The sequence below is a fragment of the Typopeltis vanoorti genome, chromosome 22, assembly GCF_054136105.1.
Source record: "Typopeltis vanoorti isolate ZY-2024b chromosome 22, IOZ_Tvanoo_1.0, whole genome shotgun sequence".
NCBI lineage: Eukaryota > Metazoa > Arthropoda > Arachnida > Uropygi > Thelyphonidae > Typopeltis > Typopeltis vanoorti.
Window position 1 is genome coordinate 19,828,179 of NC_143570.1, and position 23,963 is coordinate 19,852,141.

The following is a 23,963-nucleotide window of genomic DNA, read 5'->3' on the forward strand; positions in this document are numbered from 1 at the left end:
CGAACAGCGAAAAGTCAGCTACTGGAACAAATCTGAAAACAAACCCCAACTCAACATCACTAGAGTTAAAGATCGGTACTATCAACGTAAGAAGCCTGAATGGCAAAGAAATGGAGCTAGCTGAGGAATTAGATAAGTACCAGATCGACATAATAGGGGTGACTGAAACAAAAAAGACCAAAACTGGTGAGATCTTCCTGAGCAATAAATACAAAATGTTATATTCAGGCAATAACAATCAAGGAAAAGAAGGAGTAGCCATAGTATTCAACACAAAATACGAGGCTAATCTTCTTGAATGGCAGTCAGTCTCAAGTAGAGTAATGTGGGCAAATATGAGAATGGGGAACTGGACAATGAGACTTATTTGTGCCTATGGTCCCACAGAAGGTTCTACTAAGGTAGAAGTGGAGGAATTTTTTGAGGCTTTAGAAAAAGCAACTGACACAATGAAAAAGGAAAAGTTGGTCCTTGTTGGGGATCTAAATAGTAGAGTAGGAAATGATTGTGAGACTTACAAAAATATTTTGGGAAAATTTGGAGAAAAGAGCAAAGCTAATAATAATGGCAAATATCTGTTGGATTTCTGCTCAGGACATGGACTGGTTATTACTAACACCATGTTCCAACATAAAAATGTGCACAAATTCACATGGAGAGAAGAGGCTAGGAATAAGAAAAGTCTCATTGACTATGTTATTGTTGATAGTGATGTTTTCTCCCTGGTGCAGGACACCAGAGTGTACAGAGGATTTGAAATTGGAAGTGATCACTATTTAGTCTTGAGCAGGATAAAATTGAATTTCATATTGAAAAGAATAACATGTAAGAAAGTTTTAAAGCGAATAAAAGTTGAGCAGCTCTCAGATGTAAACTGTAGACTAAAATACAGAAATATTATTGAAAAGAAAATGAAAGAGTTTGACAGCTGGAATCAAGCCTTGGAGATTCAGTGGCGGACTTTGAAGGAAACATTGATTGATTCTGCCAGAGAGGCGTGTGGTGAGGTTGTGTGCAAAGATAAAAAAATCAGAACTCCCTGGTGGACACAGGAAGTTAAAGAGGCAGTGAAGGAAAAGAAGAAAGCATATCAAAAGTTCCTGGCAAATAAGTCAGCTTTTACTCTTACAGAATACAGAGACAAATGTAAGAAAGCTAAACAGTGTGTAAAACTAGCTAAAAAAAATGTCATGGGAGGACTTTGGCAAGAATATAGAAAATAAATATCAAGAAGGTGGCAAAATATTCTGGAGGTTGTTGAAGAAGCTTAGGAATGGAGGAAAGAGTGCTGTAAAAGGAATTAGAGATGATAAAGGTGAAATGAAAACAGGAGAAAAAGATATCCTTGAAGTATGGAGTAATTACTTTGAAAAACTGCTAAATGAAACAAGCAGTGATGACAGCACAGTGATAAAAAACACTGACCAGGCATGCAGTCAGGAATACATATCCATACTTGAAGTAGAAAAAGCCATCAAAGGCTTGAAATGTGGAAAGGCAGCAGGAGTAGATGATATTCGACCAGAAATGCTGAAGTATGGTGGTATAAGAGTCTTACAGCGGCTGCACTGCATAGTTCAGAAAGCCTGGACAGAGGGACGAATTCCCGATGATTGGAGTAGAGCTCTCATAGTACCCATATATAAAAAGGGAAATAAAACTGAATGTGAGAATTACAGAGGTATTTCCCTACTGAGTGTTCCTGGCAAGATCTATGCAAGTATACTTGAGAAACGGTTGAGAAGAATTGTGGAAGAAAAGCTTGGTGAAGAACAAGCTGGATTCAGGCCATATAGAGGCTGTCAGGATCAGATCTTCACTTTACGACAAATAGTCGAGAAAGCATGGGAATATAACAAAGATCTGTATTTAAGTTTTGTAGATTTGGAAAAGGAATATGACAAGGTGCCAAGAGAGAAGCTATTCAATACGCTGCAGTTATATGGTGTCAATGGGGCATTATATCAAGCAATACTTAGTCTTTATTTGAGTTGTGAGTCAGCAGTTAGAATTGAAGGAAGTACAGGAAGATGGTTTAATGTTAAATCTGGTGTGAGACAAGGATGTACATTATCCCCTCTGTTATTCATTATCTATATGGATCACATTATGAAGGAATGTGGTATTAAACCTGATATCAAAATTGGAGATGTTAATGTCAGCTCTTTGCTTTATGCGGATGATGTTATACTTCTAAATAAATCCGCTACAAGTCTGCAAGATTCTCTGACTAAATTGAATAGCTGTTGTAATAGATATGGTATGAAGGTCAGCAATAAAAAGACAAAGACAATGAAAATAGGCAGAATCATTGAAAATGTCAACTGTGTTGTGAATGGAGAACCTGTGGAACAAGTAAAACATTTCAGCTACTTAGGCACAATTTTTACTGAAGATGGTAAACTAAATATAGAAATAGACAACAGAATCAGCAAAGCTGGTATCGTGGGAAGTCAATTGAATAAATTCATATGGAATAAGAAAGAAATTAGTCGGAACACTAAATTAGCTGTATACAAGACTGTGTTCAAACCAATTTTAACTTATGGATCTGAGAGCTGGGTCAGAAGTAAAACACTTGACCAAAGACTAGAGACCGCAGATATGAGAGTCCTGAGAAAGATTAGAGGCGTGAACAGATGGCATCAATGGCAATATCATATTAAAAATGAGGATATTAGGAAAGAACTTGACATTGTCAGCATCCAGGAATGCGTTAGCAGAGCTAATCTCAGATGGTATGGTCACTTAAATAGAATGGGAGAGGAAAGATTAGCAAAACAAGTGTTCTCTGCCAGGTTGGCAGGAAAACGACCCAGAGGAAGACCAAGATATAGGTGGATTGATACGGTACAAAGTGCCTTAGACGATAGAAATATAAGATCTGATAATGTTGGAGTCTTGACAAGTAACAGACTGATTTGGAGGAAAATTGTAGATAGGAAGTTAGTAATGATGTAATTTTTTCATGTAGTACTGTCATATCCTGTACACCCCTTGAGGGTACATGGCAGGAATTTGATGATGATGATGATGATGATGATGATTCAGATTAGTAATACAAGGTAAATAAACAACACAATTTGTTTCAATCCCATTTAATCCTTCTAGGTCAATCTCCGATTCAAAATGATGAAAAGAATGATATTCTTTGGCCACCTTTATGGTACAAAACATTTTTGCTATTATTAATTTTTCACAAGATAAATTTTTTAAACAGATTTTCTAGGAGCTCCTTCTCAGCTTCAAGCAAATTCTATTGCAGCTTTATGACCCACTGTTTTCTTATGATCAAAAACTTTCTTTCTTAAAGAAGTAGCTATTGCTGTCTATTTTTGCCACATTTCAGTATTTGCTCACTGCTTAGTATTTTCCATGTGCAGCCCTCTTTTCCACTCCAAGAGTTCCAATTTATTTACACAATGCACATCCAAGTCACTTGTTTTGACGATTGTGAAGTTATATTTCACACAGAATTTATTTTTTATTTTTTTTTATCAATAGTCCCACCAACTTGGACATTCATTTATGTCAATCATTCCTTGCTGTTGGAATCAGATACTATCTGGAACAAAAACAGTCTTTGACATAGTCTCTGCAGTTAACTCTTCACTCATTTCTTTACTTGTTTTTAATTTTTTAGGCTGTGGAAAGGGAAAAGAAACTAATAATTATTTTAATTTTTTATGCAACAATTCAAGAAAACATCAGTATTTTCAGAGGAACAGAACATCTGTGAAAGTTGGATAATTCATGTATTCATGAATGGTAGAAACAAATCACCAAGTGATTTGCTGTTTGTTGTGTATCTAATATATATTGGTTGCATAGTACCAGAATGAAAATGACCCAATATAGTGAAAAACATCCGCTCTATGGATTCCATACTGCATATATATATATATATTTAAAAAAGATATTTAATGACTAACAAACCGAGAATAAGTTAGAAAACTTTAATGATACAACTAGTTTCGGCTTATTATGGCCTTCATCAGGTATCTTTGTAGGTAGAAGAAACAATAATAAAAGACTGAAGATATTAAGAAAACTGAGAAGCATAGGTTAATTGTATTAGATAATTAAAAATAAAAAACGTTGTATTAAAATTCCAGTTGTTCTATTTACGTGCCATTGTTTATTGTATGTGTCGTAGTAGACTCTCAAGAACACCAGTATTAAACAACAACAGTATGGCTCTCAGGGATGTTATAGCTCAAATTACTGTTCAAATGTTCAGGATTAAGGACGATCTCCCTGGATTCTACTATCTTTCTTTCAAATTCATCCTTGCAACGGAAAATGTTTTCAGATCTATCCCAGGAAACTGAGTGACCTTGAAAATTATCATGAGGATTGTTAGAGAAGAGAACATGGCTGGATAAGGCACTAGCATTTGATCTTTTATAGGAGACGTCTCTTTTATGCTCCTCCATGCAAAGTTCAACGGATTTATTAGTTTGACCGTAATAAGGAACATCACAGTCACATCATAGTTTATATACACCAGGATATTTTAGATTATGATGCTTAGGTTTAGGATGGCTTATAAGAGATCAGATTTTTGGAAGAGTGGTGAATAACGTCCTGATGTTGTACTTTTGAAGGACATGTTAAAGATACCAAGCAATTTTAAACCTGGTTTTACTCCATTTTTCCCAAGTAAGCAAACAGACAAAAATGTCAAGTTTGCGCCTGCAAGTGATGCAAGACTAGCTGATCCTACAGGTAGTGCAAGACCAAGGCAACTCGTGGTAGAGGTGGAACAAGCTCCGATCACTAATCTTAATATTTACCCTTAATGCCAAACACATCTCCAAGAAGGGGATGTATGATGTTTTGTATTAAAGGCAAGGGGCCACTACCCAGACCGGTTTCGACCTTTTTTGAGGTCTCATCAGTGGGAGCTAGGCTAGAAATACCAAGATTTAGTAATACAGAGCTTGTAAGTATTTTACAAAAACAAGTTACCATAAGGTGTTTTAACCTTATTAAATAAAAATCTCAGGAGGAGATATAGATGTAGAAAGTATTTTTACCTTGGGTATAATTATGTTAAAGATACCAAGCAATTTTAAACCTGGTTTTACTCCATTTTTCCCAAGTAAGCAAACAGACAAAAATGTCAAGTTTGCGCCTGCAAGTGATTCAAGACTAGCTGATCCTACAGGTAGTGCAAGACCAAGGCAACTCGTGGTAGAGGTGGAACATTAAAATTGCTTGGTATCTTTAACATAATTATACCCAAGGTAAAAATACTTTCTACACTTTTGAAGGACTTTTGCCAATTTTTGGGAGACCAAACTGATGTGTGGAATTCAGATGTTACCTTTAAAATTGGTAGTTTCTGTATTGATGTGCCCAGGAGGATCTATATGAAATTTCTTAATTGTTCTTTTATGATATACATTTTGTTCAAAAATATGTGAGAGGTGATTAATTTCTTTTTGAAGCTCATCTGGATCGTTTAAAATAGAGTGAGCTCTGTGTCCTAAAGTGGAAATAGTTCTGAGTTTCTGTGGTGGAAAACGATGAGAAAGACTGTGAAGATATCTATTAGTATGCATTGGTTTTCTGTACATAGAGATTCTAAATTTTCCAGAACAGCGTGAGAGTTTTATATCCAGGAAAGAAGTGAGTTATGTTCTAGTTCTGCCATGAATTTTATATTTGGATGCTGGTTATTTAGATGATAAAGAAAATTCGTGAGAGAGTTTTCACCATGACTCCATATAATAAAAACGTCATCTACATAACGTTTCCAAACTTTTGGTTTAAATGAAGAGGAAGATATAGCTCTTGTTTCAAAGTCCTCTAGGAAAATATTCACCAGAATGGGGGATAAAGGGTTCCCCATCGCCAAGCCCTGGTTCTGTTTATAGATTGTATCTTGATATTGGAAGTAGCCAGATTGAACGCTATGCTTTAATAAACTAAACATTTTTTGAATAATTTGTCCTTTAATAATATTCATACTTCTTCAGTATATATATATATATATATATATATATATATATCTATACACACACACACACACACACACACACACACACACACACACACACACAAGAGAAAGTAAAGTTTTACTGTGGTATTAAAAACAGTACATAGACACAGTCAATGTACTGTTTGACATAGACACAATGTCATATCTGGCATATTAACTTGTTAATATATAAACTTGAAAGTAATTTAAAATTCTAAAAATAGTTAGTTTTATACAGCATATATTTTTACAATGGACTGGGTGAAAATTGCAAATTTCAATAAATAACTAGGCTTATTTTAATAGTAAATATGTAAAAAAAAAAAAAAAAAAAAAAAAAAAAAAAAAAAAAAAAAAAAATTACTGACAATTGCACATTTTCAAATGTACTGCAGCATTGATATGTAACACATCACTGTTTATTATAAAGGGCCAGAATGCAGTACCATTGCATACCATCTCCAAAACAAGCATCGTATACATCTGTCTAATCTACGTATTATCATGGTCAATTGCCACTCTTCTTCCTCAAAAATAAAAAAAATAAATAAGTTAACCCAAGTGGTTAACTCACCTTCAGCTGAAAATTCCTTATAAAGATTATTCACATCCCACAGAGGACACAAATTTGTCTCATCACCATTAAGACCAACATGTAGAGGAAATAAAAATTGTATGGAAAACTGTATACAAAAGATGGATTGCATTTTGGAAAGGTATTTATACTGACATTTGGAGGCATTGTTCTAAGTGCAAGTGCATTTTATGAGTCAGAATTAGAAATGCCAAGGGGGTAGCTAAGAAGTAATGTTCTTAAACAGAGACTGTGGATAGAGTAATAAGAGGCTGGATGTCAGGTCACAGAACAGGAGATGGAGAGAGAAATAATGGGCAGCTGACTAACAGAAATACCTCTGCCTGCAGAGAAATGTAAATAAAATGAAGAAAGAGTAGCAGGAATAACATGAGCTGGTGGCACTTTGTAGATTCACTATACCCAGACAAGTACAAAAGCTGAGAGGTGTGTGTGACAGAATGGAAAAATATGAGATATCAAACAGTGCACAGGTTCCTATCAATGGTGGAAAATTGAATACATAGGATAAGGTTTCCACTCCCTCCCCCATCTTTTTTTTCCTTTTTATGGTAACATTATACATGGGTGACTTCAACCTAGATTACAATGGATTAGATAAGAAGAAAAACAAAATTTGACGATTGGATTTGAAGCCTATCTCTACTGAAAATACATAAGAGGGAAGAATGCTCCAAAAGACAGCAGCAAAAAGAATGAAAGAGGAAAAAACATTTGTTTAGAGACTTTGGGCAAAATTAGAAGAGCAGAGAAATTATTGTGCTTCAAGATTAAGTAATGCAGATGGTGGGGTGGAAAAATGGCAAGAATATGATACCTTTAAGGCACTGCTGATGGATAAAGTTGAAACTTCAAATGATTGTGATCGCAAGGTCTGTCAAATGAAGAAGAGGAATGGAAAGTGCACTCTCATCAGCAAAGCTATGGATAGGATTTACGGTTATTGAAAAAAAGTTTTGTTATACTCTAGAACTGGCAGGGAAATGTAAAAGAAAAAGTCACCTATGACAGACACATAATGAGTGAAAATTGCCATTCAATGGCAAAAGAGTAGAAGGCAAACCATAAGATGGTGGTTTGCCACAAATAATCATCAAGTATGATCATGTAAGTCAGAAAGGAGGAATAAATGTCAAGAAGGCTATCCTGCTTGGACAACATAATGCCAGAGGACACGATTGAGAACAAGTGACAAAACTCGCTTTGTTGTGAAACAGAAAAAGGTTATGATCTAAATTTCTAAGAGGAAAATGACATTTACAGTGTATCTGCAAGGAAAGCTGGTTAAAAAACTGATGGGAGTTCAGTAGAATTGTGTAAATTATCTGGTGTGACATCATTAGTGTCTATATATGAATTGCCCAAGTCCTCAAAAAATACTTCAGATGCAAACTTTGTTTGCTTATACTTGGATAAAACCAAGTATATAATTTTTGGTATCTTTAACTTATATTATAACTAAGTGGAAAAACTTCCAACAACTATCTTTAATCCAGAGTGTTTTAATAAGGTATGTGACATCACCTTTTGGCTCCTTGTATATGAAAATATGACTTCTGCATTATTTCAACTTTAGGGTATAGCTACATCACCTCTTGGTCTGGCTCCCACTGATGAGACCTAAATAAAGGTTGAAACTGGTCTGGGTAGTGACTCTTCCCATAATGCATAGTATTATACATGTCCGTAAGGATATGTGCTTTGCATTATGGGATACTAAAGCAAGTGATGTGAAGTCAATAGCTTTTATATAGGAGTTGCCCAAGTCCTGAAAATATTTCAGGTGCAAACTTTGTTTGCTTACACTTAGATAAAGGATTAAACCAAGTATATAATTTCTTGGTATCTTGAATTTATGGTATTCTGACAGGTTGACAGAGTGTTTGCTACAATATGCTAAGAGCAAATACCTCAACATCCCTACCCAACTTGATCTACAAACATGTAGGAGAGAAACCAGTAAAATGTGACCTCGCTGATCTATTTGAACCAGAAAAATCAATCTTTAGAGATAGGTATTCGAAGCATAACTGATTTGATTACCTACTTCTAAAGTGTAGTACTTACTGATAGAAAATGAACATAAGGTGTGACAAAAATGTGTGTGATAAAAAGGATCAGAACAAGAACAGGCAGGAAAGTATTGAGGTTGGTAATCATAATATTAATAACAAGGAAAGTCAGTTAAAATCTAAGAAAAAAAGAGATGATATGGTATGGTGACTCAATCTTAAAATTTGCACTTGCCGAGGGAGTCGCCACTTACAGTTTCCTGGAAGCGAAAATTAAAAATATGATAAATGTAATTGTAAAGCAAAAAAAGTAAAGTAAAAGAGAAGGTGGTTCTGGTAGGTACTAATAATTTATGTAGTGACAAATATAACAAACATAGTATAAGAGAAGATATGAAAGGGCTGTTGGAAGAAACGAGAAAGAAATGAGAGAGAGTAAAAACTATACGATTGCTACCTGGATATGATAGTATCAAGTTAAGGAGGGCAATGATAGCAAATGATTTCATGCACAGGCTGTGTAGAAGAAATAGATGTGATTTTTAGACGTGTGGGGTGTGTTTGATGGATGAAAAGACTTGTATAAGAAGGATGGCTTGCACTCGAATTCATTTGGCATCAGGAGCTTGGAGAAATTACTTCTTGGTATGAGACCTAATGCAGAGAGTCAAGGAAACTAGATCATCAAAGAAGGAACAGGAAAAATGTTCAGCTATGATATGAAAATGTGATAAAGACATGAATGTCTTCAAACATTGTTATGTATGTGACGAATGGGTGGAAAAATATGCTTTGGTTTTGGACCTTTTAAGTATGTCTGGGAAGGGAAAAGAGAAAATTCTAAAACAAGACCAAGTAGACTGCATATCTAATTATAAGAATAGACCAGGTGGTAATTTATTATGTCTATACACAAATGCCAGGAACATTAGAAACAAAGGGGTTGAGTTCGTTGCTTTAATGAATACAATGTGACCTAAGATTGTTGGCATTAGTGAAACCTGGCTATCAGATATAGCAAGTGGAATTATAATGGGTATACTATATTTAGTAATGACAGAAGAGATAGGAGAGGAGGAGTGCTACTAATGATATCAGATGACTTAAGTTCAGTTAGGGTAGAAACATAAGAAAACAACGATGATAACAATGTCCCATGCAGCGGTGAGTTTCACTCTATCTGGTGTGAAGTGGAGGTTAACAGAATGAAAGATATGGTGGGGTGTTACTATCTGGTGGCTCAGTTGAAGGGGAACAAAGAAATGCATCGCCAATTTAGCTTTATGAGTTCCAAATGAATGATCATTATGAATGACTTTAATTTTCCAAACATTGATTGGTTAGAAGAGAAATCTCATGATAAGAAATAAGCGGAATTTACTGAATTTTGTTATGAGACAACTTGCTCAAGTAGCATGTGAAAGAAGGAACTTGAGGTCAAAGAGAGTTGTATTTGCCCATAGCATCAGACAGTCTCTGTTAAGAATATGGCTATTTTACCACCAATTGGTGACAGTGATCATGCTGCGCTTTCTTGGGAAGTATCTAATTGTATTGATGCACCAATTAAAACAGGTTACATGCTTAACTACAAAGCTAGAAATTATGATCAAATTAGGAGAATACTATCTTTGGTCTGGTGGTATCAGTTACTGAATGGGATAAATGTCAGCAATGCATGGGAATCTTTGAAAAAGTGCTTAAATAAGGCAGTATCTGAATGTATCCCTGATGTTCGAAGAATAAATAGGTTGGGAGTGAAATGGACGTGCAACCTTATTAAGCAAGAGATTCACAAGAAGATGATGTGGAAAGAATATTGTGAGAATAACAGTGAGAGGAGTTACTCATATTTTATAACAATGTTGCAACCAAGTTGGATAAAGGGAATGGATACACTATGATATTATGGTGTAATAAAATAAAAGAGTACAAGAAATGAATTCAGCATAAGTTAAATTATCATAATATTTTATAGAGACATCATTGGTGATATAATATGATCACTAACAACAATTACTCTACAAAACAGATTAGTCTAAAAACCTAAACTTTTAAAGGGGCAATCCTGTGAGGTAGTTGGTCAAAAGCCTTGGCTGATGAGCAGGAGGGTAAGGAATTATTTCCATTTTCCATTTTTTGGAAGTCTGCCAATCCGAGAAAAAGTCTTTCAAGTTTGCATCCCCTCCCCTATGATTCTATGCAGTATACACCATGCAGCAGTAGATATATTTTTTTATGTTCTTCAGGACCAATGTTGGCAGATGTTTTAATTCTGACCCACAAAAGATCATGAAATCTTTTGTTTGTGTGACAAATGTTAAAAATCAGTGCCTAGTAGTGTGGATAAGAGTGAAAGAAGAAAAATCTGTTGGCATGTTTTTTTGAATAGTTGAAGGTTGTAGTCTCTGGGGAAGACCTGCAAAGGAGGATGTTCCAAAGAACATAGGTAGATGGAATGAAAGAGGAGAAATTGTTTGATAAGTTTGGAGATAGATGGTAAATGGACGTTGCCCAGCAGCTGCACTAGTTCTTACAGTTTTCGAAGAAAGCAGAGGAACAGTAGGGCACTGATTAAAAAAGCGGAGTAGGCTGCAGTAATTCTGTAAGAGAGGAATTATCAATCTGATTGCCATCTTCTGAATAGCATCAAGCAATGCTAAGAGGCTTAGGTGCACTACTAATTATTATTATTACGGGCAACTCCAAGAAGTTGATAGACTCATCGAGGAAGGCTGTCAAGAACAACTATTCGACATTCATACAGTATCTATCATACCTCTCCTTAAACTCATTCACTGTCACAGCATCCACCAGACTCTGGCAGCCCATTCCACTCATTCACCACTCTGAAAGTAAAGAACCCAGCTCTAACACCCTTACTAACCACACTCTTGCCCAGTTTCCATGGATGTCCCCTAGTCCTCTCACAGCCAGCCCTGTTCTCAAAAATATCTTCTGAATTAATTTTATAGAAACCCTTCAATAATTTGAATGCCTCAATCATATCTCCCCTCCACCGCCTATCAACCAATTTTTGCAACCCACAAATCCTCAATCTGTTCTCATAAGGTTCATTCCACAGACCTACTATCATCTTGGTCACTTGCCTCTGGATCCTCTCAACCTCCTCCCCATCAAGAAGAAACCTAGGTGACCAAATCTGGGCACAGTAGTCGAGATGGGGTCTTATCAAGGCTCAATACAGAGGAACAATAACCTGTTTGTTTCTGCATGTTATAAAGTATTTTTCAGCAACCAAGTGATTTGATGAGCTGATTTAGCCACTTTTGCAATGTGCCCCCTAAACTTCAACTCCCTATCCAACAACACTCCCAAATCTCTGGCCTCGTCCATCTCCTGGAGTACAATTCCACCAATGTGATATACTGCTGCCAATCTTTTCACCCCCAAAATGCATAATCTTACACTTTGCCACATTAAATTGACATCCATTCTCATTAGCCCGGTCCTCCAAACTATTCAAATCATCCTGCAAAATTTTGAAATCCTGTGTACACACTATTGTTCTACCCAATTTTGCATCATCAGCAAACAAATGAACACTTCCTCTCCTTTCCTATATCGTTAATAAACAAATTGAACAGTAGTGGTCCAAGAACAGAACCCTGCGACACACCACTAGTCAGAGGCCTTCTGTTGGACTCTAGTCCTGAATAAACCGCTGTCTGATATCTCTCCATCAACCACCCTCCTATCCATCTCACCAATCCTATATCCATCCCCATATGCTGCAGTTTACTGATTAGAATTCCATGTGGTATTCTGTCAAAGGCATTAGCAAGGTCCAGTGGAATCACTGTAAACCCATAACCCTTATCCAGTTCAGCCATCACTGTGTTATAAAATGTGAGCAATTACTGAGGTATGATCTACCCTTCACAAAACCATGCTCTCCCATTTTCGTCTATCCAATCCTGTATTTTCCTCTTGACTATTTTCTCCAAGACCTTGACAACGATTCCTGATATGCTGATCGGTCGTTAATTTACAACAGCAGTCTTGGAACCTCCTTTATGCAGTGGAACTATTCCCCTCTTTCCACCTCCTTGAGACTAACCCAGACCCGAGACTCAAATTAAGCAAAATGGTCAAGGGCACTGACAATTCTTTAGCCACTTCACGTACGACACGAGCTGGTATACCATCCAATTCCACAGATGTATTGACATTGAGGTTATGCAATAGACTACTCACCTCCACTTCATTCACCACAATTCCCGTATAAGCTATTGGTTCATTCATTCCTGCACTGTCACCACCTGGATGATATACTCTTGCAAAGTGCTCGCTCAGTAATTCCACTATATCAACTGATTCGGTTACCTCCCTGCCATCAGATTCTTTAAAATCATTCTGCCATATACATTTTTCTTTTACTTGCAACATATCGAAAAAACTGTTTGGGATTCTCTTTAGCCTGCATGGCTAATGTTCTTTCATAATCCGCTTTTGCTTTTCTTACCACACTCGTTACCCTTCTGGCCTGCGCTTTATACCATTCATGTGCCTGCTGATCACCTTTCTCCTTAAATTCCCTCCACAGTTGTTTCTTTTTTTGCAGCTCAAGCTTAATGGTGTTATTCATCCATTTAACCCCTACTTGATTTATTATTCGGACTCTAGGTATACAGTCAGCCATTGCCTCCTGCAAACACTTCTTAACTGCCTCCCATGCACTATCAATATCCAGCCCTTGCAGTTTTACACGCCATGGCACTGAACCAATCAAACTGTTAAGCTTGTCATACTTACCAGCCCGATAATTCCACATGTACCCTGTCTTAATTGTAAATTCCACACCTTTAGCCACCTCCCAAGTCAAGACCCTATGATCACTCTCACCAATTGGTGGCAACATGATCATATTCGTTACAGCCAAATTCTCAGATGTAATTACCAGGTCAAGCAGCACTCTCTGATCCCTAGTATTTTTCATTACATGCTGTCGCAGATAGTTATCCCTTAATAACCGCATAAAATCCAATTCCTTCCTCCCGTGTGTCCTCTCCTCTTTCCAATCAATGTTACCATAGTTGATATCTCCCATAATAATTACCCTCCTTCCACTCATTTCTTCTATTTGCTTACGCATACTATCTCCACCATCTATTCCATCACCTGGTCTATAGCAGCACCCAACTGTATATTTTGTTCTGCTAGTCTCAATCTCACACCAAATAGCCTCAAATGTGCTCTTTTCTCTATCCTGCAGTTCCACTTCTATTCTCTTTGGCTGCAGCTCATCAGCTATCATCAATAACACTCCTCCCCCCCCCCATTTTATTCTCCCTGTCATTCCTGAACACACGATATCCCTCACATTCAATCCCACTAGCTATATCATCTTCTGTCAACCATGTGGCTGACAGAAGATGATATAGCTATCATCTTCTAATAACCTGGTTGGCCTGGAAGTGCCAACCAAGGCAAAAATTCTTCCTTCTTATTACTAATTCTTCTGGCATTAGTATACATAAATTTCAGAAGCCCATTTGTCCCATCCCTATTTTGATGCCTTATACTAACTATTCCATTCTGATTTGTTGTCCTTCGTACTCGCTCGGGCATATTACACATATTCATACACTCTACTGTCTCCCTAAAGTCTGCATATCTACCCCCCCCTTAGTAACTCTAGTTTCCCTGATTCTGCACTTCCACTTCATTCAACAACATTTCAAGTCTCCGTACACCAAATACATTCAAATGTAAACCATCCATCTTATATAAATCCTTTAGCCCATCGAACTCACTCCACACATCCACAAATTCTACACCACTCCTCCTGCATAATCTGCACATAAAGTCATTAGCAATTTTGGCCCTCCTTCTATACCTTCACTGTCATACTGTGGCAACAGACTCACCATGCTAACTCTCTCACTCTTCTCTTTTGCTACCTCAAGTAATTCCTTCAAATCCTCTCTCATAGCCATTTTGTCTCCTTTCAAATCATTCATTCCTGTTACTACTATCAATTCTTTCACCCTCTGCTTTTGCATTCTAATTGACTCGCTTACATCCTTAACGTTCGCACCAGGTTGGTACAATTTTGTCAAACTCTCATCTATCACACCTCTTACTAAAGAATCTCCGTACAACACTCACTCTTTCATTTTGTTTACACTCACTATCATACTCTTATTTTTCTTATCATACTTTTGTCGTTTATTAGTTGGTACGCTCGGTAAACATTTTCGCCAACGCTCCAGCTGCCGATTTGCACTATGTATTGCTCTGTGTAACCATGCAATCTCACTCATTGCATCTGTCTCATAATTTTTATTATCCGTTAATTCATTCGTTCGTTCTGTATTTATACCTTCATTCCCACTTTCAACGCCACTCTCACAGCTATCTGGTACCACCTCGCAAATATCACTATTCATACCTCGCATATCACTATTTTCTACATTCTCACGTCCTGAAACGCACTTTAAATTCTCACATTCCTTACACTTTCTGCACACATTCACTCCACTATCATTGTCTAACCAGACTCCAATCGCTCTCCTCAAAGCATACATTTCACAAACGGTACACTGAATAAAATCCTTTATATTAAAATTTTTGGACAAAGATGGCGATCTGGACGCCATTTTATTCCTTCTTATCGGAGCCATGTGCCGCTAATAATCGTATCTATCAAATTACTAATTGAAATAACTCAGAAAACACACAAAAATCACACAGACACGCTAAGATACGAGAAGTAAATAATACTATGTAAGATTCAAGCAAATTTACCAATTATTAATTAAAATAATACTTATCTGTTCAGGAGCTTTCTACAAACACTACACACCATGTAGCCCTCTAGCGGCAACGAATTATATAAGGAGTATTCCATGTTTGAGCATATTTGGAATTTATGTAGTGCTAACAGTTGTACAGGTGAAAAGTAGTGACTTGTTCAGAAAAATAAGCAATTTTGTTTGGTAGCTAGCAGTGAGATGCCTTTGTGTCATGAAGGACTGGAATGCAGGCAGTCCAGCAAGAGAACTAATCATGTCTTGATATCTGAATGTTACTAAAAGAAGGAGAGGCAACATGAGCATTTTCCTACAGAAAATTATACAGGATTGTGCATTAACAGCAATGACGTTCCCAAGATTATTATTCCCACCCCATTAAAGAACAATGAGATCAGAGTTTAAGATATTTGTTATGGAGGTTCTTGATGGTTCTAATGATTAGGCATTACAGGATTATCCAATTGGAAGAATGGAGTGCACGGTCATCATGATCATTACAGGTATGGATAGGATCTAAAGTCAATGAGAGCCTGTCATTTTTGTACAGCAGAAAGAGAATGGGCAAAAATACAGTGCTCTGAGATGCTCCTGAAATCTGAAGAGTGGAATCTATCTACCATGATATGTAGTGACCAGCTAAAAAAAAAGCTAGTAACCCAATTGCAAAAGGTAGATAATGGAATGAAATTTTGCTGAGCACAGCTCTGTGTCACATCTGATCACATACCTTGGAAATATCAAGGGTCTTCTATTTGTCCACGATATGACAGGTTGCAAGAAGAAGGAACTCTATATACCTGAAATTGAAAGGATGAAAAAAGCTAGTCTTTATAAGAGACAGATAAGGACTAAGGGCAGTTAAATTCACACAGGGTTTGAAAGTAGTGCAAAGATTTTTTTTTCTCGCCCTGAGGTGCCTCAAATATAAAGAAAAGTAATATTACTGAAAATGCATGCTGAGACGGCTATGGGAAAGAGAAAGGAACAAGTATTTTGTTGAAATTGTGGACATTAGATATGAACATGTGTGACAAACATAGGTAAATTCAGCTGGGAGGAAAGCCCATTTGGAAGAGAGGTTGATTGCTCTGTCAAGTTTTTATATCATATGGGAGAGGGAATGATTGGAAAAGCTTGCGAATGTATTTCCTTGTGTGGACAGGTTTTTCAAAAACTGAAAAAGAATGTGTACCATTAGTAAGAAGAGAATATAGTGTCTAGAAAAGACAGACCATTGTAATTTTCTTTTTCTACAATGAGCTGGAGTCTGGAAAGCATTTATGACAAAAATAGTAGCGTATTCTTCATTTGGCCACATGGCACAAACTCTTCCCAGACTCCAGTTTTCTCAGGTTTTAAGAACGGCAATATCAAGAACATGTTTTTCAAAATGTTCCATGTGGAAACTAGCTAGAGAAGGACAGTCCACAGCCATTACTTCTATCTTCTTGTGTATGACCTTCTGCCCAACAGCTAAGGCCATCTATCAGCACCCACAGAGGATACACAACTCATGAACTTCTCTCAGTCAGCCATCCCTGTAAGCAAACTACCTACTGACTATTCATTCCCATCAACTTCAACAGTAGTTTATCATATGGGACTATCAAATACTTTGAAATCAGAAACAAGATCAATGTGTTCTAAAATGTACTTATAACTTCAGACTTTCATTTCTAATTTCTTCCACTTATGATATGTGTGCAGTGTTATAATTTTTACACTGTACCCCTAAGATATTTTTATGCCAGAGACAAAATACTGGAATCATCGCACCTTCTTCATTCCATTAAAATTAAAATGAGTTTCAACCAACACTTAAGCCAAAACACATAAACTGTAAGGTGTAGTTTGGACAATTAAGATTGGATGGAATAGAGTAGAATAGAGAAGAGCAGATCTACCATGTTATCCATGACTAGCAGCATAATTTAAATAAAAATCAGTCTTCCAAGAATCTGAACCATCTGATTTGATTCCTCCATCCCACACCTGTAATCCCATAGCAACAATTCACCACATTGCAAACCAACACACAACACAAACTTTTTTACAATTTAAAAGTCTAAGGTATTAAAACAAGTTATCATTCAGTGATTAGAAAGGAAATCTTAAGCTGTATCCTATCTCCCTCTAACTAGGACAAAAGTATCAATATCAAGGAATTTTAGGACTTCGGGTTCATGCAAGATGTCTCAACATGAAAGTAAGCTTTATATCTCTAGGTTCATTTTAATAGAAAATTACATAAAAGTCAAATAAGAACTTCAGTCTCACCATATACAATTTCAAAGACTATATATGAATATTATATGTGGTTTTAGTGACTATTCATGATATTGTATAGGACTTGATGATCACCATATAACTAGTATAATTACCATGACTAGGTTCACTAGCTGAAGTTCTCTTAGTGATCATATATCTGCAAACCAGGACTCCAGCTCCTATGGCAAAAAACAGTTGAACTTTAAGATATGCTAATTGATCAATTTCTCAGGTCCATAATTTTAATTTTAATGTTTTAATCTCATGTTAATTTTTTTTCTTTTCATTACACAGTATCAGACTAGGTATGTGTTAATTCAGTTAGCATACTTTAGTTGTTTCCTTATTCTGTTGTGTCAGTCACAGTGCTATACTACTGCTGAAGAAGACCATGAGAGATAATGAAAATCGAGTGCAACATTAAGTTAAAATGTTATTCTCTAAAATGGGGCATGACCATTACATCATTTACTATGGAAGCATACTTGACAACTTATCTCAGATTCATAATCAAATTCAGGGGTATACAATTAGTTTTGAATTCATTAATTATCTAATTAAGCAAATATTTCTCTATAGTCTAGTATTGCCAACTTTCAAATCTATTCAGCTCTGTGAACTGTATATTACAATGCTATAATATTACATTAAGATATTAACCTTTTCACTGCTAAGCTCAAGTTATCCTGAGCTGTTGAAAAATGGCACCCCTTGATGATCTAAGTATTCTTGAGTGCACATTTTGCACTTTTGCAAACTACATCTTGCCAAAACATATTTTAAACATTTGAATTGTGTGGGCATTTCCCGACATATATTATGAATAAGTAGGACAGGAGTGAAATGTAAGCACTTCTCTCTTTTTTACCTGCTATCTAGAGGAAGATATTTGCACTTTGTATGTAGTGGAAGAAATCTCCTGGCTCATGCGTCACTTGATCCATGTTTTACCAGGGGATAGCAGAAAAAGGACAAAGCATCAATGCTGACCATCAGTCATGAAAATTGTGTTAAATCAGGAAAGAGAGACAATGAGACCAATCAGCTAATAATGAAGCTTCCCCCCACCTTATGTAACAGAATACAATAGGAATAACACAAAGATGTGACAGGTCAGATGTGATGAGCAGCACTATTCAATGTTTGCATAAGGCTTCAATTGTTACAAAAAGTTCTGTTTTAACTTCCTTTAAAGAGCAGGACTAAATTCTCAGACAGTGTGTGAAGTAAAAATTGGGAGGAGGTAAATATTTGCAGATATTCAACTGATAGCAATAAGAGAACTTTTCCAAAACTTCCATATACACAAATAAAAAAAAAAAAAAAATGCAATATGCATCACCTAGTGATTCAAGACTGAAAGAAACGCACTTCCCAACTTCAAAATAACAAAACACGTCATTTGAAGAGAGAAAAATCACGGAGAGAGCGAGAAGAGTAGAAATATACGTCGCAGATGTTGCAGTGCCTTATGTGTCTATCCTTTTGTTTCAAAAAATATCACACAATGGCTAAATTTCAAAAGGATGATGGAGATGATTACAGTATGTTCAGTATTGTATAAGAATACCAAGCACGATGTTCAATAAAACATAACTTATGTGTCATAATTTTGGTTAAACTTAACTGAAAAATACATCCTTTAGTTTCATATGTTATTCTTTAAAAAAAAAAAATAAGTTACCAAGGAGTGTGGCTAACATCTCATATCAGCAGAGAAAGGATTAATGCTCTGAATATGAAAAGAACCAATATCTCTTCACTAGATGAAGATGTTTCTTCACTAGATTTAGGTGTATGACGTGGAGAAACTGGAGCTGCTGCATAAATTGAATAAGAATCTGGAGATAGTGATTCGTGGAATGTTAGCAAAAATGCCAAAAGAGTGTTCAATTGAACTAGCTATGACTTTGAATAGGCTTATAATTTGAGTCTCAGAACAGGAAAGATTCCCACAGGAGTGGAAAGTATGCATAATAATCCCATTTGCCCAAGGATGGTGCAAAGACTAGTGTGTAACTATTGACCTATCAATATCTGTAGAGTGCTGATGAAGATTTTGGAGAAACATTAAAAACTTGTATATAGAAATGAATCTAAGGGGAATTAGCCAATCTCATACAGAGGTAGGTTTTTTTCTCACGGAAAATCAGAATTTCCACGAGAAAAATTCATCCCACATACAGACAAATCAGCCTTAAAAACGCACACAATTTACAAACGAAAAATACTAGTGGTGGTAGTGGGCAGCATATGGCATTGGTGTAGATTACGATGGTAGTTGTGGTTGGTGAATTAAGTGGTGAAGACGGAGATTTGTAGAGTAGGTGCCCTCCCTCTATGAGTCTTTGAACTTCTTGGAGGTGTCATGAAATAATAACAATAATAAAATAATAATAATATTTTATAAAGGACAGCATAGGTTTACTAGGGGAAGATCATGCTTGAGCAAGATGTTCACATTTTATAATAATGTTACAGCTGAGTAAGATTATACAAGAATGAATACACCATAATACATCATGACTGAATTATAAACTTTTGACTTGGATAAGAGGATGGCAGACTGATGAATATCAAAAAGTTAATATGGGACGTGTGTCTGCAAAGATTTAGAGACCTGTAGTGTAGCACAGGGATCAGTTGGGTCCATTGTTATGCAATCTTTACAATAATGTCATTAGTAAAGATTTGACATGTGATACAGCTGTTTGCTGTCAATGCAAATGACATGCAGCACCTGCAAAATGATCTGACCTGGTTAGAAACGTACAAATGTGAAAATGGCTGCAAGTTCTTCTTGTAGATAGGCTTATACATTGGTAACACATGACTATTAAATTATTTAAGGAATTTGCAATGTATACTGGAATATTAATTAAAAGAAACTTTAACAAATACCTCCTATATTTCGGCAATGTCACATTGCCATCTTCATGGGAACATACAACTATGGCACATGCACGCAGGCACTACAAAAAGCAAATGAGGCAGAAGAGAAAAACTACTGTTGTTCCTAGTCCTAAAGGTGCCCCCCCAGCAGGTTATATTGGGTTGTCTTGGCTGTTGGGATGAAGTTCTCAAGATGCAAGCTTCCCAAATTTCGGGCAGTTTCATGCACCCAAATCTGCTGAGATTTGGAAAGTTTTTTTAGAGCTGAGGCTGATTCCATGAACAATCTTTCATAATTAAATTTGCTGTGGTGTATTAACGTGGCTTTCTTCCAATGTATTCTATGGCGGGTATCCAGAGAATGGTCTGCATGCCCAGAGTGGATGTACTGGTGAAACCGGATGTAGTTTTGTGTTCTGAAATCCTGACATTTGCTGTACGACCTGTTTGGCCAAAATAGGACAGTTTGCAGCTACAATGGACCTGGTATACCTCAGGTAGGTCTAGGGGAAGTGGTTGATCTTTGATGGAGCAGATAAGGATGCCATGTTGCTTTATAACTTGCAACTTCATTTTAAAATCAATTGCTCTTTTTTTTTTTTTTTTTTTGTGTGATTCTTCACTAGGATTTTTGATTGTGCATGTAGGGGCCATGTTGCACAAAACATCGTGAAATATTTAAAGATAAATACATAAATAACCCATTTCTCAAAACACAAAATCAACAGAGGAAATGTTGAAGACGTGCTGACTGCCGATGGAGGTTGCCGCTGAAAGCGCTGTTGCCACAGTTCATGCTTTACCTTAGGCTCGCTTGCATCTTGTTCGAAAGTATAGTAGCCGAAAATGTTATTTATTCCCTTATGGGATCACTGACGTATCTTCAAGAGGACGTAACTCGAACAAACCTAAGTCGAGGGATATATATATATATATATATATATATATATATATATATATAATATTTTTTTTTTTTTCCCTCAAGAATGTTTTCGAAGCCACTTCAGGTATCAAAATAAGCAAGGAAGTGGTGTCACGCCAGATAATGAAATTTGTCTACCACCTAAAGACAATCCACATCCAGAAAATCTTCCACTCAAGAACTGAGTGAAAGATTCCAGTGTTGAATATTTTCAAATATCTATGGTCCTTATTGGACTATGATATGAAGAAGATCGATCCCACATACAAGAGAGATTCTTCAAAAAACAGAAGTAAGAGAGAAAAAATAATATCATATAATACTATGAACAGTTACCAGTTCATAGTAATGGCAGTAATGTACTATACACTATACAGTAAATGTACTACACATCTTGTTATTGGGTGGGATTCCAGGCATGCTGGATTTTTTTTTTCTTTTCTTTTTTTAGTTTGTAGATCATAGTGATGAAATTGCTATTAAATTTTCAGTCGAAGCCAGCCAAGTGGTTAGCGTATCTGCTCTCCAGCCAAAAAGCTGTGGTTTCAAATCCCGTCATGGGCATTGATTTTTCTGATTGTCTGCAAAAATACTAGTGATGGGCAGTAGATGCCGTTGGTGTAGTCGAGGCTAGTTGTAGCTGGTGGATTTGAGTGGTGGAGACAGAGTTGTAGAGTAGGTGCCCTCCCTCGATGAGTCTCTGGACTCCCTGGAGGTGTCACGTAATAATAATAATCATAATAATAATTACACACCCAGATATTATTCGTATGAATAAGTGAATAAAAGTAAAAGTTCAGCAGCTCTCCGATGCAAACTATAGACTAAAATACACAAACATTATTCAAGAAAAAATGAAAGAGTTTGAGAACAGGAACCAAACCTTGGGGATTCAGTGGCAAGCCTTGAAGAAAACACTGATTGATTCTGTCAGAGAGGCATGTGGTGAGGTTGTCTGCAAGGATAGAAAAATCAGAACTCCATGGTAGACACAGGAAGTTAAAGAGGCAGTGAAGGAAAAGAAGAAAGAATATCAAACATTCCTGGCAAATAAGTGAGAGTTATATTCAAGTAAATACGGTAATTTTTTTAGCTTTCAAATTCTTACGTATGGATCATTGGTTAAAGAATGGATTTATAAAACCCCCAAAAGAGAGCAATATAGCAAACAAGTAGCTGTAAGCAACAAGAAAACATTGATATTGCATCTGGGTCAAATGAAATTGATAAGGATGTGTTGTGTCGTCTGACATCTCTAGAGAACCAACTAGGAAAAGGATGTTGAAAGTTTATTTTTTACTTGGTTAGATTATAATAAATTTAGTTTAATCCTTTATCCAAGTGTGAGCAAACAAAGTTTGCGCCTGAAAATATCTTCAGGACTGGGGTAAGGTAGTACAACACTGGGCAACTTGCAGCAAAGGTGGAGCAAGCTAACATCACTCCTGTCTCAGTATCTCCCATAATGTAAAACACATCTCCTTGCGGATATGTATAATGTTATGCATTAAGGGAAGGGCCACTACTAAACTAGTTTCGACCTTTATTGAGGTCTCTTCAGTGGGAGCCAGGCCCAGAGGTGGAGATACCAGGCAGAAGCAATGGCAGGTCATCTTTACCTATAGGAATTGCTAAACGGTGTGCCACCTTTTTATTAAATTACTCTGGATTTAGAGAAAGATATTGAAAGTTTATTTTTCACTTGGTTAGACTGTAATAAATTTAATTTAATCCTTTATCAAACTAAATTTATTAGTCTTTTACTCAAGTAAAAGAAGGAAAAAAAAAACAACTTCATAACTATGCTACCTTCATGGTATCAAGTTGCTGTTTGGTACCCCATAATCCAGAACACACTTCTGTAAAAAACCTCTTCTTATATAGCTTGATGAACTTATAAGGGTATGTCTTTATACAGTATGGTGCAAAAAAAAGTACTGAATATCTATGACGACAACATATGTAATGGAGTAAAGGCATAATAACAAGGAAATATGTTTACACATGATAATATGTACATCCACAACTATCGGTGGAATCTTCATCAAATACAGCATTAACGATGGTAGATTAGGTGCTCTAAATGGGCACCTTGTCTTTCAAGACAGATTTTGTAGCACACGTTAAGGTTCTCTGTCATCATGGAGAACAAGGATTGAGACATCTGCTGAACATATCATGTAATTTTATCCCTTAGTTCATCAAGGTTTCGAGGCATGTCATTGTGGAATACCCATTTCAAGGCAGGTAATTGTGGAATACCCATCCCTTCAACATACTCCAAAGGCATCAAGTGATGTGAGATCAGGAGAATGTGAAGGATACAGGAATTCTGTGAACCCCGAAATGAGCCTCCAGGGGGGAAGTGTTCTGATAAATAGGCTCTAGAACCATGTGACAAGTTGCTCCATCCTGTTGGAATACCTGTGCACGAAATGGAATGTTTTTTGCACATCACATCCTATGCAAATCCTAGGTGAACGGAACCAATACATTCTCAAAGCGTTCA

General features: G+C 36.4%; 1 protein-coding gene across 7 annotated transcripts in view; it reads right to left on the bottom strand.

The window, feature by feature from the left end:
* LOC150094194 (heterogeneous nuclear ribonucleoprotein R-like) overlaps positions 1–23,963 on the bottom strand; it is a 398,929-nt gene that overhangs the window by 311,828 nt on the left and 63,138 nt on the right. For 2 of the 7 annotated variants that reach the window (XM_090412075.1, XM_090412073.1), the window contains exon 2: positions 17,754–17,819. The exons of the other annotated variants lie outside the window; for them this stretch is intronic. In XM_090412075.1, the coding sequence (XP_090268201.1) occupies positions 17,754–17,793 (40 nt within the window). In that variant the 5' untranslated portion in view covers positions 17,794–17,819. The remainder of the gene's footprint in view (positions 1–17,753; positions 17,820–23,963) is intronic. 7 annotated transcript variants of the gene reach the window in all.